The following is a 16,808-nucleotide window of genomic DNA, read 5'->3' as shown; positions in this document are numbered from 1 at the left end:
TATATATTACGATCCTAAGACAAGATGGTAATTAAGGATTCTCTGGACACCCCACCGCACAAACACATCAGATCTCAAAAAACTCAAAATAGAAAACACTCAACGTCTGTCTTTTATCTTTCTGCACCATGTTGTGATGTATTTCGACCATATCGCACGTAGAGGCTAACAACCTGGAGAAACTGGTTGTGACGGGAAAGGTCGAGGGCAAAAGACCCAGAGGTCGAAACCTGAAGAGATGGTCGGACCAGATCTCCGGACAGCTGGAGATGCCCATCAGCACTCTTCATCAGGCGACGGATCGTACCAATTCAAAGTCAAATAGTTTATTACAAGACTTACATAAAAGCTTAAAATATACAAAAATTAATAAAATTACAGGAAATTATTATAAAAAACACAAATTACCAGGGGTACCCAAATGTATCGGTAATTGGAAACAGATTTCGCAACGCAGGAGTCACGATCCTCAGTAATTACAACGATTAAGAAGAGAAAAGACAAGATGGTAATACAAAAATTATATTATAACAAGTTATTTGAACGGAACCATTGCTACGACAGCGACAACCAGTTCAAAGTAACGTATATTCACATCCGTGATTCAGAAATTACTGTCGATTTCACACCAAAGTGTTATATTTACCATGGCCTCCGTTCTAGCGTAATTATAATTAACACTGGATAAACATAACATGTTAGTGATATTTTAACCGCATTTATAATGTATACTAGTAAGATATTATACTGGTGGTAGGTCTTTCATATGGAGAGTCCGCCTGGATAGGTTTGTTTGCAAATGTTTCAGCCGCCAAGCAGCAGTATGTAGTCACTGTTGTATTCCGGTTTGACAGACATTGTAGTCAATCTATTGGACATAATAAGACCTAACATCTCATGTCTCAGGATGACGAGCGCAGTGGAATACCAAACATTACTTTGTTATTCAAGGTGTTGAATGGTTTTGTTATATTGATATGGCGGTGGTACCTACCCAAGCGGATTCTCACATATGAGAGGCCTACCACCAGTTATACCTACAATTTACCTTATTTCTCCTACTCCAATGATATTTGCATATTGTATACTTTATAATAAGTATGTCGCGTACATTACGATACCAATTAAAAAGTTACTTTGAATTTGCGACGTTTCGTGTTGATAATCTAAAAAGAATACTTATGAATTTATTTTCGGCAGCGCGCTTTAAGGACCTCTTTTGAGCAAACGGCCTTGAGCATTCGTTTCATACATTTACGGCGCACAAGTTTTGAGTGGAAATATTCAAAGATCTACGAATAATTGCTTTACGAAATCAGCTTTAAAGGTCTTATTGTAAACTTTAAAGTAACAAAATATTCCTTATTTAATTGATGATTAATTATGAGTACTTGTAGGGATGTACGGAATTAAACAAAATTATGGATTTTCATGAAAATTTTACATAATATCCACATTATCAAAATTTGAAACGACCAAAGTAAACATAACATTGCTAGTCACTGCGATTTTGATTAAAATAAAAAGAATTATTTACTACACAAATACTTTCACTAATATCTCACCAACCAAACGACTTATATGAATGTCAGAGACCAACTGCCAACTACCAAATACCTCGGTCTGACAAACGTTCAAGGTTTTTATAGCAAAAGGTGTCATAAACACCCTCACAACAATATTTCTACCCCAAAAAATACTGTAGACATATTCAGGGTCATTTTGACATTGGCGTTACTAAATGAAACCACATACTTATCTACTTGGAAATAAAACTTTACAATTTTTTTTTTTGAGCCGGAGATGTAAAATAAAAAAGTGTAAGTTTCGAACAAAATAAATATTAATAAAAAGTCATTTTAATTTTACGCGTCCTTATGCCACTATTATTACTATAAAATAATTCATCGCAACAGCGATATCATATTTTCATTCAGAAATGCACTCACGAACAGCCCATATTCTCATTAAATTACAAAATTATCAAAAAATCTAAAAACTAAAACCAAGATTTTCGGTAATAATATTGGTTATTAATGTATGATTTTGGCACAATGTCAGCAAAGGTGAAGATGAGAATGTGGTTTCTTTTAGTTACACAATGTCAAAATGACCCTGTATGCCTAAATTTTTTTCTATATTTATTATGAATTTTGAATAGATAGCTTCTAAAAATACGATTGGCGAGTAGAAATAGATAGATTCGATAAAACCAATAATGCCGGCATAATCGTGGACGGAATAGCGGCGTTTTAAGAAAAGAAAGGCATTATTGTCTGCCATCGAATTCGCTCGTGACTTCACCTCCATTCTGTCGTGGATACCAATTAGCACTTTAGTCAATTAAAGAGTAGGCAAATAAGATGTTTTTATTACATAGATACGTTGTCCGAGCTCAATACTGGCAAGACGAAAGCAAGGTAATTGCCCGACATTCACTTAGTCAACCTTCAACCAGTGTCGCGGCTAGTCGGTTTACTAATTTTTTGTATTTTTATAAATAAAATGCCTTCCTGTGTTTTTAGACGATGGTCTAATTATACTGCAATTGTGAATGACAAACTGTGAACGTTTCATTTCATACGTTAGTAATAAGTTTACACTATTTAACTTATTTTTAACTAATAGATGCATTTTATTCGACTATCATGGCGACGGGGCGGTCGACGCTCGAGCCCACTCGTGTCACTCAGGTCGTATCAATGCGAGCCGCTAGGGCTGTGACTATAGTAAGCGCGCTGTTTTTATGTGCAATTTTGTTAGTCTATGACGCGTCTATTTGTAAAACGTCATTGGTAGGCAATATTAAAAAAAGACCAACGGCACCACGAACTTTTGCGCTTATATTAATAATAGCTGTACTGTAAATTTCCCAGGATGAAAGGCTATGTTCTCACCAGGATGTCAAACTATCTCCATACGATATTTCGACGAAATCAGTTTGGTTGTTTTTGAGTTTTTCGCGTTTAAATAGACAGATGCGACGGTAGCATCGTTTTATACTATCTAGAAACACAAGGATAAAAGTGGGGTAAAATAATTTGTTCTTTTTTTAAAAGACATAATTTTAAGTACATTTGGGTTTTTCTGCTCAGTATCAACTCTGATTCTGAAATTTGTGCTCGATATGGCGATAAGCTCGCCCCCTATCACATCATGGGACGGAACACACTTGGCGAAAAGTGTTGCGCCCCTGTATATCCCTTTGGGTATATATGCGAGTATGTTTTGTTTAAATTATAGTTACATTTTTTTAGACTGTTTCTCATCAAATACGACTGGACCAAAAATATGATGAATCTTACCTCAACACAGACAGGAGGTGAACAGGGAAGTAACACACCGCGAACATGACGACAACAGCTACTAACATCTTTGCTGCCTTCCTGCGGGAACGCAGTTGAGCTGAAAATAAAAAAAATAAAATAAATAAAGACTGCGTAGAACGGAGCATCAACCTACCATAGTGTCTGCCTGTGTATGACGGGTTTTAACACTTTTTGTACTGTGGTCGCTATCTGGGCAGATATAAAATATATCCTATCACCAGCAAAGATAGTAAGCTAAGGAGTACGATGAACACCTTTTACAATAAGACTATTTACATACGTATTTGTGTCTTCGTCTGTACTCAAGTATCTAAATCATATATAAATGCACTCCAATATAGAATGAAAGCAACACCCACCATCGTATTAGGCCATGGATTCCCAAAGTGGTCCAGGCCCCCCAGGGGTCGACGGGAGACTTGACGGAGGTCTACCTTGGCGTGACCAAAATAGAGGTTCACAAAACGTAAGCGGGGGTCTACGAAAATGTATCTGGTTTTAATAGTAAAGAACTAAAATGTTGGTTTGACTTCACCTATATAGGCAGATAATATTTCATGAAGCTCAGCGACTTTTACACGTAAAAACTTGCATATTCTGAGGAATATGGTAGAAATTTCGGATCTCCGCTACCTATAATGAAGTTTGTACAAAAGTGCCAGATATTGATATATTTTTCGATTCCCTTAATAGATTTATAAACAAATGTAGAAGTTCTTTTTAATGGCATGTTATAACATTTATATTATTCCTCAGTTACTCGCGGTTAATCTAAGTATGCAATTTTCTTAAGCAATGTGTACATCTTTAATTGGTGCATGTATCAGTTATTAAGCCTGTGTAAAGTGTATTAGACTGTTGAATATATGTACTGTTGATGTTCCTATAATAGTAAATAAATAAATAAATAAATTTAGCTGCCAGAGGTCCACCGGAATGAGAAAATACTGAAAGTGGTGTATGAAAAAAAAGTTTGGGAACCTGTGTATTAGGCAGTAAAATTAGAACCGGTTGAATCATAGACAAAACATTTTAAGGTGGTAGCTCAAGGTCCATTTTCATACATTTTGTTTCGGCTTTAATCTGGGTAACTAAACAAGTATTGGCAAGTAAAGAATTTAAATTCACGTCTAGTTAGTGATTAGTTCTCGCAGTTGAAAGAAAAATGTAAAAATAATTAATAATCATGGATATTTCTGCCTTTAAAATTTCGTCATATTAAATTTTAAAGGCTGAAATATCCATGATTATTAATTATTTTTACGTTTTTCTTTCAACTGCGAGAATTAATCACTAACTAGACGTGAATTTAAATTCTTTACTTGTCAATACTTGTTTAGTTACCCAGATTAAAGCCGAAACAAAATGTATGAAAATGGACCTTGAGCTACCACCTTAACTGCAATGTTTTTTAGTTTATCTATGGCCCTTATGATGATAGACGGTGGCGTGACGTCAGCAGCATCGATATTTCACAATAAATTCGGTCGTTGCCATTTCAACAACGTAAATTGGATTCGTTGTAAATCAATTGGCTGAATGTGATAAGAGAAAATATTTTGTGAAAATATGATGTGGAATGTTTTTGCGACCACCATGTGTGTTATTTAGCGTGTCGAAGTGTTCCTACCAGAGTTCTAAGGTTCTACAGAGTGGGCAGCGGTGAGGGTCGCCGGAGTCTGATGGATGAGGGCGGCCCAGAACCGGTAGGCTCAATGGGGTAGGCTTATATCCAGCAGTGGACGATTACCGGCTAATGATGATGATAGAGCGGGCATTGGCAAGATTGTAATAATTTTGCGCTCATCAATCTATCGTGAAATAGCAAAACACTAATGTAAAATACTTGATATTTTTCGATATCGTGAATTGCACGTTTTTAATGCGCATATTAGTATATTTTCTGTAAATATGTTATTTTTTTATTAATATCTAAGGACGCTATGACATCTTGTTACATTACTTTTAAAGATATTTATATTGTACGAAACTGCAAAAAAAGTCTTTTACATCAGAGGTTCGAGTAACTTGTAAAGTGTTATTTTCAAGAAGGTAAGTACGTGGTTTGTTTAGTAACGCAATGTCAAAATGATCTTTGTCGTTGAATTTTGTTTAGTGATTTTCTAGTGTTGTATACACTTCTATTTGGATTCTGACTAGCCATTAGATCCACTGTAATGTAATTTAGATTATTATTGTTAGTAATCTGTTAAGTGTATCATTATAAATAAATAAATTCGGTTTTATTTTTACTATTCTAGGAGTAGGCATTATCTCTATTGTCGTCATTTATTTTTATTAAAAAAACCGTGACCTCCATCTCCGACCTTTAGATTATCGCGGGTTAAGCGTGAAAGTTCTGATCAATATTATTTATTATGATAACGGCTGAACCAATATAGATAAACTTTGATGGACAAATAATGCATCTAAATCACCCGATAAAGTATTTATCGGTTATTATGCATATTTTGTGGGTAGGCCGGATGTTTGTCGTACTCTCTTAGATAGGGGCCGCATAAATACTGCTAAAAAGCAGATTTCATGTTTAGGAGCTTATCTTTTTTAATCTATGTGTTTAGAGTAGTGATGCAATGGATAGCAATTTAGCCGGATACCGGATATCCGGCCAACCTTGTACCCGGATAGCCGGATATTCGGCCGCCGAATATCTAAGCATTCAAAATACTCATTCCTATAGAGAACTGCTCAGGTATGCAGGTTTCCTCACGATGTTTTCCTTCACCGTTAAAGCAAGTAATAATTCACAAAGAATACTCATATAAGTTCAAAAAGGTCCAAGTAGCGTGTCCTTGGGTTTTGAACCTGCGTACATTCGTCTCGGCAGTCCGTTATACTTTCAACTAGGCTATCGCAACATGTTTCTGTTATATTTCAAAGATGTAACAGAAATCATTTGATTTACGGCCCATCGAACAAGGAAACTTTTGAATCGACATATAAATTGGATCAATTAGATTAAAGTTTCTTCAGAAATACTTACCGTTGGCTTTAATTGGTTTATTCTTAGCATTGATCCGGAGTTTTGGATTGTTAATTGGCCGTAACTAGGGGCGATAACTTTTAAACATGGTAGGTTTCTCACATGTGAGAGTCCGCCTGGGTAGGTACCACCGAAATGTTTATTTCTGAAGCCAAACAGCAGTGTGTAGTTACTGTTGTGTTCCGGTTTGAAGGAAATTGTAGCCAGTGTTACTACTGGATATAATGATACGTAACATTTTATGTGTCAGGATGGCGAGCGCAGTGGAATTACTAAACAATACTTTGTAATTCAAGGTGTTGGATGGTGTTTCTACTGTTTATGAGCGGTCGTATCGCTTACCATCAGGCGAAAGGCAAACTCGTCTCGTCATACAAAGCAATAAAAAAAACGGAAGAAAATTATAATATAAAAACCGTGATAAAGTCCGAAAAATAGTTTGAATGTTTAACATTCGTGTAAACATTAGAAATCATTAGGTTTGGAATGTTTATCTACAGAAACTAATTAAAATATTTCAACCTACAGAAAGAAGGAACGATAACAATATATCAACAGAAAATAAAAGAAAGCGTTTTTCACACAACGGAATAATTAATATTATTTTTGTTCGTCTGTTGTGCAGAAACTGTGGAAAACTGTACACCCACGATTATTTAAACATTGTTAATTTCACGTTTGATTTCAATGAGAACTAGGAGTGAGTACTGCCATGATATAATGTTATTTTTATTCCATCACGGCGAACTGATCGCATCTCACCTCATGGTAAGTGTAGTGGTGTTCAATAGAATGTCGACTGACGAGAGATGATTACCCCTCGGCAGTGGACACAATTATGCCGGCCTGTTGGAACCGGATATACACAGGACAATCCCGAAACGCGACACTGACATGAGCTGTTACGGCGGATGATTACCCCTCGGCAGTCGGCACAATTATGCCGGCCTGTTGGAACCGGATATACACAGGTTGATCCCGGAACGACAGTTATGTGGGCCACTATCGTTGGTTTTAACACCTTGTGTACGGTGGTCGCTATCCGGGCGGATACAAAATATATCCGACTAGGCTACCACAAGCAACAAAACCGGTTCTATTTATTTTTAACGATTTTAGTGAGAACTAGGACTGCCTCGATGTAGTTGTATTACAGTACGACTGCAGTTCTGAAGTCTCGGGTTCGATCCTTTGGTCGGCAGTGATATTGGGTTTTTCTACTCAGTATCAGCCCGGAGTCTGACATTTGTGTCCGATACGGCGATAGGATCGTCCACTATCACATCAAATCTATACACGCAGCGGAACGTGAGTGTATTAGTTGCGTCTCTGTCTACCCGTTCAGGGGTAAAAGCGTGATGTTTTTTACTTTAACACTTACTCTGTTCAGCCGGGGCTAGTTTGATGGTCTCGGCCTGGCCTGGAATCTTGTCTGAATGCCACAGGACCCGCACTATCTGAAGGTACGCCACAGTCATCAGCAGGAGTGGTATCCTGAAACATTTGGGTTTATGAGGTCTAACAATAAAATTATCTTATGGAGTCTACGAGTCAAAGTCATTACTAGATTTCCTTTTTATTGGTTTCGCGGAGAAAGTCCGTTATAACTACCGCCCAGCCTTAATGGGGGGCGACTGAGCGGTTATGTTGGGGTCACTTCACCTGACAACCTGGCGTTGAGCCGCCCGGATTTGATGACCTTCGGGCGACCGCCGGGCCGAGTCCCTAACCCTATATACAACGCACGGCATACCAACTAAAACTCGACGGTAGCACTTTTCGGTGTATTAGGGACGGCTACGGGCTTCCTCTGATGGAAGTGTATAAGTTGTCGTCCGCAGCCGCTGCTGAAAGTCTTTGCTAAACCTAATAATTTCATTGCGTTTTTGGTCTAAAAAGGAGTATAGGAAGGAGAAGGAATATTGTGTAGCCACGATGTGATCGTGGCTGCACAACATACGGGAATGGAATAGAAACGGCCGAAGAACTGTTCCGGCTAGCCATGAACAAGGAAAGGTTCAAGGAACTGACTGCCAACCTTCAGTAATGGAGAGGCACCTAAAGAAGATGTGGTCTAACAGTGACATCGGCTTTTGAGATTTGTGGGGATCCGATATATTCCGATATATTTTTGTTGTGTTTGTTATTGTCAGGAGAAGGATCTTATGAAAGAAAAAAATAAGGAATTTGAGCGAAACGTTAGAAAATTTAAGAAAGTTAATTTCAGCAATTGACGGAATGCGCGCTGCAAATTCATAGTTAAGACGGGACGTCTGTCGGGTCAGCTAGTTAGAAATATATTTATTAATACAATTCCCGACAACCCTTATTCATGAATCACGCTTACGACAAAATTAATATAATATAATTTTCTGAGAAACTTTATTGTTTTACAGGATATTTGGAAAATTGCTATCGAAAACGGTAAACAGGGAAGTAGCTATTGCTAAAGGTTCATCACAACTGAATTTAAAAGTGTTTGTAAAGTATCCTAGATTTAATTATGTTTATAAGGAAATTTATTTACCATTTCAAAGAAATATTTTCGCCCAGTTCCAGCTACCTTTGAGAATAAAAATAAGTTTACGATTTCTTTGTCACGCTACCATTGGTTCTATAATTACAAATACCAAGATATTTTTCTTGCATTGCACGTGTTAACCTACAATATAAAGAAAGAATTATCTTCTGTCATTTGGGACGGAAATAGTGTTACTAAGCATTCGTTGTATGCACCTCTTAAAAGATACAAGCACGACAAATTAGTCTTGAGTATGAACTGAATAGTAATAACCTTGTTAAATAATAAGGCTGCAAAGCGTTAGCTCTTGAATCCAGTTTAGCCTAAAATATTCGAACAAGATGCAACGGATTAAAGTTCACAAATATATGTAATAGTATTAGCCCTGTATACTGTCCCACTGCTGGGCACGACCCTCCTCTACTTCCTATTACTAAGAGGAATTAGGCCTTAGTTCACCACGCTGGCTTAGTGCGGATTGGGAGACTTCGAGGTTCGTAAGCAGTTAGTGGGTTACTATTAGCATAGTCGCTTAATTTTCAAGGGTTGCGAGCGCCTAAAGTCCGTTGTGTTTGTATAAGCCAGCCCTTACCAGACTAACAAACGTAGGGTAACATTAAAAAAAATCATTCTCTGCCTTTCCTCATAAGCTTATTTCACTATTTTATCGCCTTCACTCACCTCTAGGCCACATATGAATTTATCATACGATCCATTCCACTCATCTGGTACAAATCATAAAATAATAACATATTGCATTCCGCATCCCACATACATAGCCTTATACTGACCCACTACTGGATACGGTTGTTTACTTCTAATAGGGTTTAGAGCTTAACCCACCAATAGAGCCTAACGGATTAACTAACAAAAACACGTCCTAAATCAAACCAAAAAAAATTAGAAGACCTAACAAAGTTAAAACTTTCTTTGCGTAACGACTCCACGCCCTTTTTACGAAGCAATTTTCCAAGTCATTTTTTACGGAGAGACTAAGTTTTATAATAAATAAAAGAGACAAAACAGATGCTTTTCCTGTTATCCAAACGGAGGGACGTTTGCGAGTAATTGAAACCGTTTTTCTTCTAGATCATTCCATTTAAGTCCGCCATTGTATACCGTAAGGTAGAATAGATATTAATGATAATAATGAAGGACTTAGCGTGGATACAACAATAATCTATACATATTAAGCTGAAGAGTTGTTTGCTTGAACGCGTTAATCTCTGGATTTTTCCTGTGTATTGTGGAATGAGTGTTAACGATGAGCTAGTACTCAACCACGTAAATTTAAAATAGGCATTATAAGATACTAGCTTTTGCTCGCGGTTCCGCCCGCGTTATAAAGTTTTTCAGGCTAAAGTTTTCCATTATCAAAGTAGTAGTTTCCCGGGAGCCTATGTTCGTCCCAGGGTCTCAAACTGTCTCCATACCAAATTTTATCTCAATACGTTGGGCAGTTTTTGAGTTTAAGACGTTCAGGCAGACGGATGCAGCGGGGACTTTGTTTTATAATATATTTTTTTAGAACTTTTTAAGAGGAATAATCCCGTCATACATCATTGTTGCATAACTTTAACCGTTTACGCAGCGCACGCAACAGAAACTCTCAAAACTAATAAATTGTCCCCGTATTTGCAACATGTTTCATTACTGCTCCGCTCCTATTGGTCATAGCGTGATGATATACAGCCTATAGCACCCCTCAAATAAAGGCTATCCAACGCAAAAAGATTTTTTCAGTTCAAACTGGTAGTTCCTGAGATTAGCCATTACTGCTCCGCTCCTATTGGGTATAGCGTGATGATATATAGCCTATAGCAATCCACGAACAAAGGGCTATCCAACGCAAAAAGATTTTTTTCAGTTTGGACCGGTAGTTCCTGAGATTAGCCATTACTGCTCCGCTCCTATTGGGTATAGCGTGATGATATATAGCCTATAGCACTCCACGAACAAAGGGCTATGCAACGCAAAAATAATTTTTCAGTTTGGACTGGTGGTTCCTGAGATTAGCGCGTTCAAACAAACAAACAAACTCTTCAGCTTTATATAATAGTATATAGATTTACTCACATATGACGAAAAACCCTCAAGTGACAAGTATGTTCATAAAAAACATTACATCGATGGGAATTGAATAATTAAAACCAAAACTATATTTGCTAAAAAGTATTTGCGTTGCCAACAGAGTGGAAGATTAGGTTTAGTGTTGTGTTGGTGTAAGCCGGCAAATGGTAGGGTCTGGCTTTTTGTTACGATGGCCGTGCCCTTTATCGGCTTTATGAGTTAGTGGAGGGAATCTCAGGAAGTATTAAACCGATTTTGATTTTTTTATTCACTAATAAGAAGCTATATTACTCCTGAGTGTTATAGGCTATTTTTTATCCCGGGAAAACTTACACGGGTGGAGCCGTAAGCAAAAGCTATATTATATTAAATTGAAAGATGACAAAGCACAATATTTCATTTTTGTTTGAAACAAAGGTAAACAAAATACATTTTACGTAAATGATACCATAACTTAAAATCCTACTAATATTATATGCGAAAATTAGTGAGGATGGATGTATGTTTGTTCCTGTTTCACGAAAAAACTACTGAACGGATTTGGATGAACCTTTACAGTACTATTGGTTATATATCATAATAACACATAGGCTACGATTTATAATGATTTTGGGCAATTTGGTCATAATATAACGAAACATATCAAGTAAGTCGAAAAAATATGTATCCCGGAAAACTCCTTCACGCGAGCGAAGCCGCGAGAAAAAGCTAGTATACTATAACGCAAAAATTCGTGCTAGACATACTGCTCTCTCTGGATGCAATTCTATACTATGTATATACATATGTATAATCGGTGAGTTAATCCGATTCGATTCGACTCGACGCGCCTAATCGACATGAGCCTCACGTTCTCATTATATTACATACTTTTCGCAATATTCCCTTGCCAGTTGAATAAGACAGACCATTTATCTACGTCCGAGCTGCTGAAACTCATTGGTTCACGTGCTTCTATTATATTTCCACAACGAAGAGCCCTTAAGACGGTTCCTTCCTTCTTAAGTTCCTTCCTTCTTATTTTCCTTCAGCAAAAGGGACGCTAATAGTAATTTTAGAAGTTTTTTTTAAATATGATACGGCAAAGTGACGCCATTGCACCTGATGGAGTGGAGTGGGGTCCCATAGAATGTCGACTGACGAGGGATGATTACCCCTCGGCAGTCGACATAATTATGCCGGCCTGTTGGAACCGGATATACATAGACTGATCCACAGACACACGTGGGCCACTATGGCGGGTTTTAAAACCTTGTGTACGGTGGTCGCTATCCGAGCGGATATAAAATATATTCTACCACCAGCAAAGAGCACCAGTGTGTGCAGCTGTTAACATAGTTTCTTTACTTTCCCTATTAAAGTTAAACAAATTAAACTGACCTTCCAAGGTTAGTAAGGTGACGAATTTGTTTATCCAAAACACTCCCGACGCTTTACGTCTGTTTACGAATGCCTAATGGACTTGTAATCAATGGCTACTCCAAGGGAAACTATTTATAAACGAAACAAATATTTAGAAAGTATTTGATAAACATTACTCTTGGTTAATTAGTTTAACGCATAAATCGGCAAACAAGCAAACAGACCACGTCCTAATCTTTGATTATCTCCACTTCCATCCCTAGAATCAGAACAATCATGGATATTTGGGGCTGCAGAAAAATCTGCACAAAAGCAACAGCTAACTGTCTCTTTAGACTTTTGTTTCCTAACTATATGAAAGTAATATCAGCCCTGTATTATATACTGCCCACTGCTGAGTACGGGCCTCCTTTTCTACTCAGAGGGATAATCTTGCGTCTAGTGCGGATTGGCAGACTTCAAATACCCTCAAAATTCTTATAGAGAATTTCTCCAGTATGCAAGTTTTCTTATGATGTTTTGCTTCACCATTAAAGCAAGCGATAATTCACACATAACGCAAGAATTTTCACATAACCTGCGAAAAGTCAGAGGTATGTGCCCTTTTTTGAACCTGCGGACAATTGTCTCGGCAGTCTGTTTCATTCCCATTTCACTTCACTTCCATTAGCTACCGTTACCTTTTTTCTTAAATATGAAGCGAATGATTTTTATATCAATACTAGCTTCCGCTCGCAGCTTCGCCCGCGTGGATTTCGGGTTTCAAAAATGGAGAAGGTGCTCAATTTGTCGGGATGTTTTTTTAATTTATGGTGGTATGCAGGTGGTCCGATTGTCCGGTCAGGGTCTGATGATGGGATCCTGGTGAAATCGAAGGAACTTTTAACCTTTAAGGTTGCACACGAAATGACGGAAGCTTAAAAAATGGAGTAACTTCTCCCGTTTTCCCAACATTTTCCATCACTGCTATGCTCCTATTAATTGTAGCGTCATGAAAAGTATACTATAACCAGCTCAGGAGTATGAAAAATAATTGTACCAAGTTAAGTTAAAATCCGTCGAGTAGTTTTTGTTTCTATAACGGTTATACAGACAGACAGACAAAAATTTTACTAATTGCATTTTTGGCATCAGTATCGATCCCTAATCACCCCCAGTTATTTTGGAAATATATTTCATGTACAGAATTGACCTCTCTACAGATTTATTACAAGTATAGATATGCAAAAGTAGCTCAAAAATTGTCCATAACGAAAACATGCATTTTAAAGTAAAACAAAAGAAATAATATCGTGAAGCCAACCAAATAACTAATGATATATTAAATTTTGTGACTGTTCAATTTAGTCGGGTCCGCGATATCACTTTTGTTGAGTTTCAGAACGCGACATTACATTATTATATTCTGTGCTCCAACGCACACTGCTTTGATGTTAGGAACACACCTACATTGCTTAGACAACAGTGAACTTTATACAATAGCAATAAAGCTCAAATTGACTCTACGTATTAGTTAGAAAACGTTTGTATGGGAAATAGAAAAATGCTGTTTTGAGGATTTTCCCGGCAATTATTCGAATTTTTCTCACCTTTTAAACCTTCCCTAGACCTCCACGAATAATTCAAGACCAAGATAAGATAAATCCGTTCAGCCGTTCTCGAGTTTTAGCGAGACTAACGAACAGCAATTGATTTTTATATATATAGATAAAAAAATGTTAGTTTTCCAAAATTGACCGAAAATATTTTTTTCCAAACGATAATGCATTATCAGTTAATCAGTTTCCAATCTTGCCCAATCTAGAAGTCAAACCATGATATTCCCAAATAAATACATTAGTACTTACGTGTATATGAACACCACTTTCAAGATATGCCACACCAGGTCAGCCTGCGAAGACCAGGTCGCGATGCACTGCACCAGGTACTCCAACTCGAACCTTAGAGGAACTGGCTTGTCGGTCTTCAGCACCACCAGGTCTGGTGAATCTGGGACCAAAGATTTCTTGATAAACGTATGCATATATCTGACGGTACTAGGTTGTAATGGATTTAAGATTTAGGAGGGGTACAAGAATTTCTTGATTATTGTAGGCATTAATCTGATAGAACTATGTTATAATGGATTTAGGTTAGGTTAGAAGTGGTAGATTAATAAGGAGGGAGGTGGTTTTTGTATGCGAGAGTCGAGCTGGATAAATACTGTCGAATCTGCTGGTAAGAATCTGTTTCAGTTTGCAGGTTACTGGAGCAGAGTAATTACTGGACGTTGAGAGAGTTAGCATTTCGGGATGACGAGCATGTATTGTAAGAATTTGTACAATACATACTTTAGTGATGATAGAAGAGATGCTTAAGCTTAAGAACATTGTAGCCTACGTAACTACTGGACATAATAAGTCTTAACATCTCCTGTCTCAGGATGGCGTGCGCAGTAACGAAACAATACTTTGTAATTCAAGTTGTTAGATGGTGTTTCCACTGTTTATAGGCGGTCTTATCACTTACCATCAGGCGAACGGTAAGCTTGCCTCGTTATTCGAAGCAATAAAAACATCATATCGTAAAATAAATTATCATGTCTTCTGAAGTGTTTGTGAAGTATTTTCCTGGAATTGTCGGGATATGGAACATCTTATAACTCGATCGGATCGTTTACATTCACAAATGGGATAGCTGATTACGACGGAACGACTTCATCGTGACTCGAATAAGAAGGACTAAGATTTCGCTTGTTTATTTTTGCACGATGTCTTTTTCTCAAATAGTAGTCGTCAGATAATAAGACAAAGCATTATGCCTTTTCCTTTTTAGGGCTAGTAGTAGTGTATTATGTATAGTTCGCCAGTCAATTGATTTGATTTAATTAGGATATAAAACAATTGTACAATAAATTCTTTAAAAGTGAAATTAGATATTAAAATTAAACTATTTTATCGCGGTTTTAATGTTTTATCCACTTATTCGTAGACGTTTTTTATCTAAGGATGAAGCATTGCTGAAATAACAAGCCTGTTTCTCAGTGCTGACAGCATGACAACTTTCACAGTGCGTAGACATAGGGCCATTGTGATTGGGTAATATTGAGATACAATAATATCTATGAATAGTTTTCTCACGACGTTTCGAGGACTTTACAGCATTTGTGGTCACGGCGGGGACTGAGGTGTTATTCATCCGTAAAGTCAAAGTTACAATATCAATTTTATTATTTGTTTTATGCGAAAGTTTGGACTGATGTTTTTACTTAATCACTTCAGAACAGCTGAATAGATCTGGATGATGTTTCTCACAGAGATAGATGACAGTCTGGAATAGCATATATGCTACCTTCAGACTGCGTCGGTGGCATAGTTGTAATTGTACACGGTACGAGTACGACTACCGCGCTGAGGTTCTGGGTTCGAATCCCGGGTCGGGCCAAATAATTATAACTGGGTTTTTTCATCTTTCAGTCACAGCTTGGAGTCAGGAAGTTCGCGGTGTGATACCCACGTGCCTCAGAAACCATGTAAAGCCTGCGTCTGATCTCTCTCCGGTCATGTCGGATTGTCGTCTCACCGGACTGTGAGAGTGAACGAACAGAGAGTGCTTGTGTATTACGCGCACACTTGTGCACTACAATATCACTTGCGTACTTGGTTGATCACCGTTGAGATTGGCCACTGTGAACGAAATTCTGTTAGGAATCACTTACTTATATGTACCTCATACACCTAGAAAGTATATAGCGGCTTTTTTAACAGGAAAAAACTTTTTCACAAGGACGTAGCCGTGAGCATTTTATATAACTCCAACCGGGATTGAATTTGAGACTTCAGTACAGCACTCATATCGCATACACTATACAACTCATGGGACATTAAAATAAACTATTTCATTTATTTCCCATGACGTGATATGCAAGAACAGCATTAAAACATCTAACTCCTATAATAGTAAAGGGTTAATCTCATTCAATACTCAAACTATTCCCAAAACAGGAATTGACGACGATAAACGAAATGATATAGGCCATAAAAACTATAAAGGTCTAAGAAACAATTATGCAGTCTCAAAACTAAAATGAGCCATTTTGAACGATTCTATGCCACAAACGAAGCAATATCGAGCGACATATGACCGTAAGTCCCTTTAACACCCTTTAAGCCTAGTCTTAGCAGATCAATGCTATGTCGAAACGCAGGCGAAATAGAGAATCGCAATGTTTTTTGTTGCGACTATGCCTAATTATTGACACACGAAAATAAAACTTAAGTTAATGGAATTAAGGAATATTGCTTGCAGAAGTCGATCTGTCGTTTTATTACTCATATAAACTGAAAACAATTGCTAATAACGCAGTCACTCGTTGATTGACTATTAGAGCCGGGGCAAATATGGAGCGCAGCGTAGAGAATTTTTCACTGTCAAACTATTATCGACATTGTTTCATTGAAAAAATATTCAAAATCCTATAACACAAAAACAAGCTTCATTACATTGTTGTTAATGTAATTACGGACGAATTCGTGCACAAATT

General features: G+C 37.4%; 1 protein-coding gene across 3 annotated transcripts in view; it reads right to left on the bottom strand.

Moving 5' to 3' along the window:
• LOC115449958 (orexin receptor type 1) overlaps positions 1–16,808 on the bottom strand; it is a 91,476-nt gene that overhangs the window by 5,690 nt on the left and 68,978 nt on the right. For all 3 annotated transcript variants that reach the window (XM_037442558.1, XM_037442556.1, XM_037442563.1), the window contains 3 exons: positions 14,134–14,275; positions 7,715–7,827; positions 3,306–3,405 (listed from right to left, as the gene is read on the bottom strand). In XM_037442558.1, coding sequence (XP_037298455.1) covers positions 3,306–3,405; positions 7,715–7,827; positions 14,134–14,275 — 355 coding nt within the window. The remainder of the gene's footprint in view (positions 1–3,305; positions 3,406–7,714; positions 7,828–14,133; positions 14,276–16,808) is intronic.

The sequence above is a fragment of the Manduca sexta genome, chromosome 4 (genome assembly GCF_014839805.1).
Source record: "Manduca sexta isolate Smith_Timp_Sample1 chromosome 4, JHU_Msex_v1.0, whole genome shotgun sequence".
Classification (NCBI taxonomy): domain Eukaryota; kingdom Metazoa; phylum Arthropoda; class Insecta; order Lepidoptera; family Sphingidae; genus Manduca; species Manduca sexta.
Note: the sequence above shows the minus strand (reverse complement) of the source record. Positions and strands in the feature narration are given on the sequence as shown.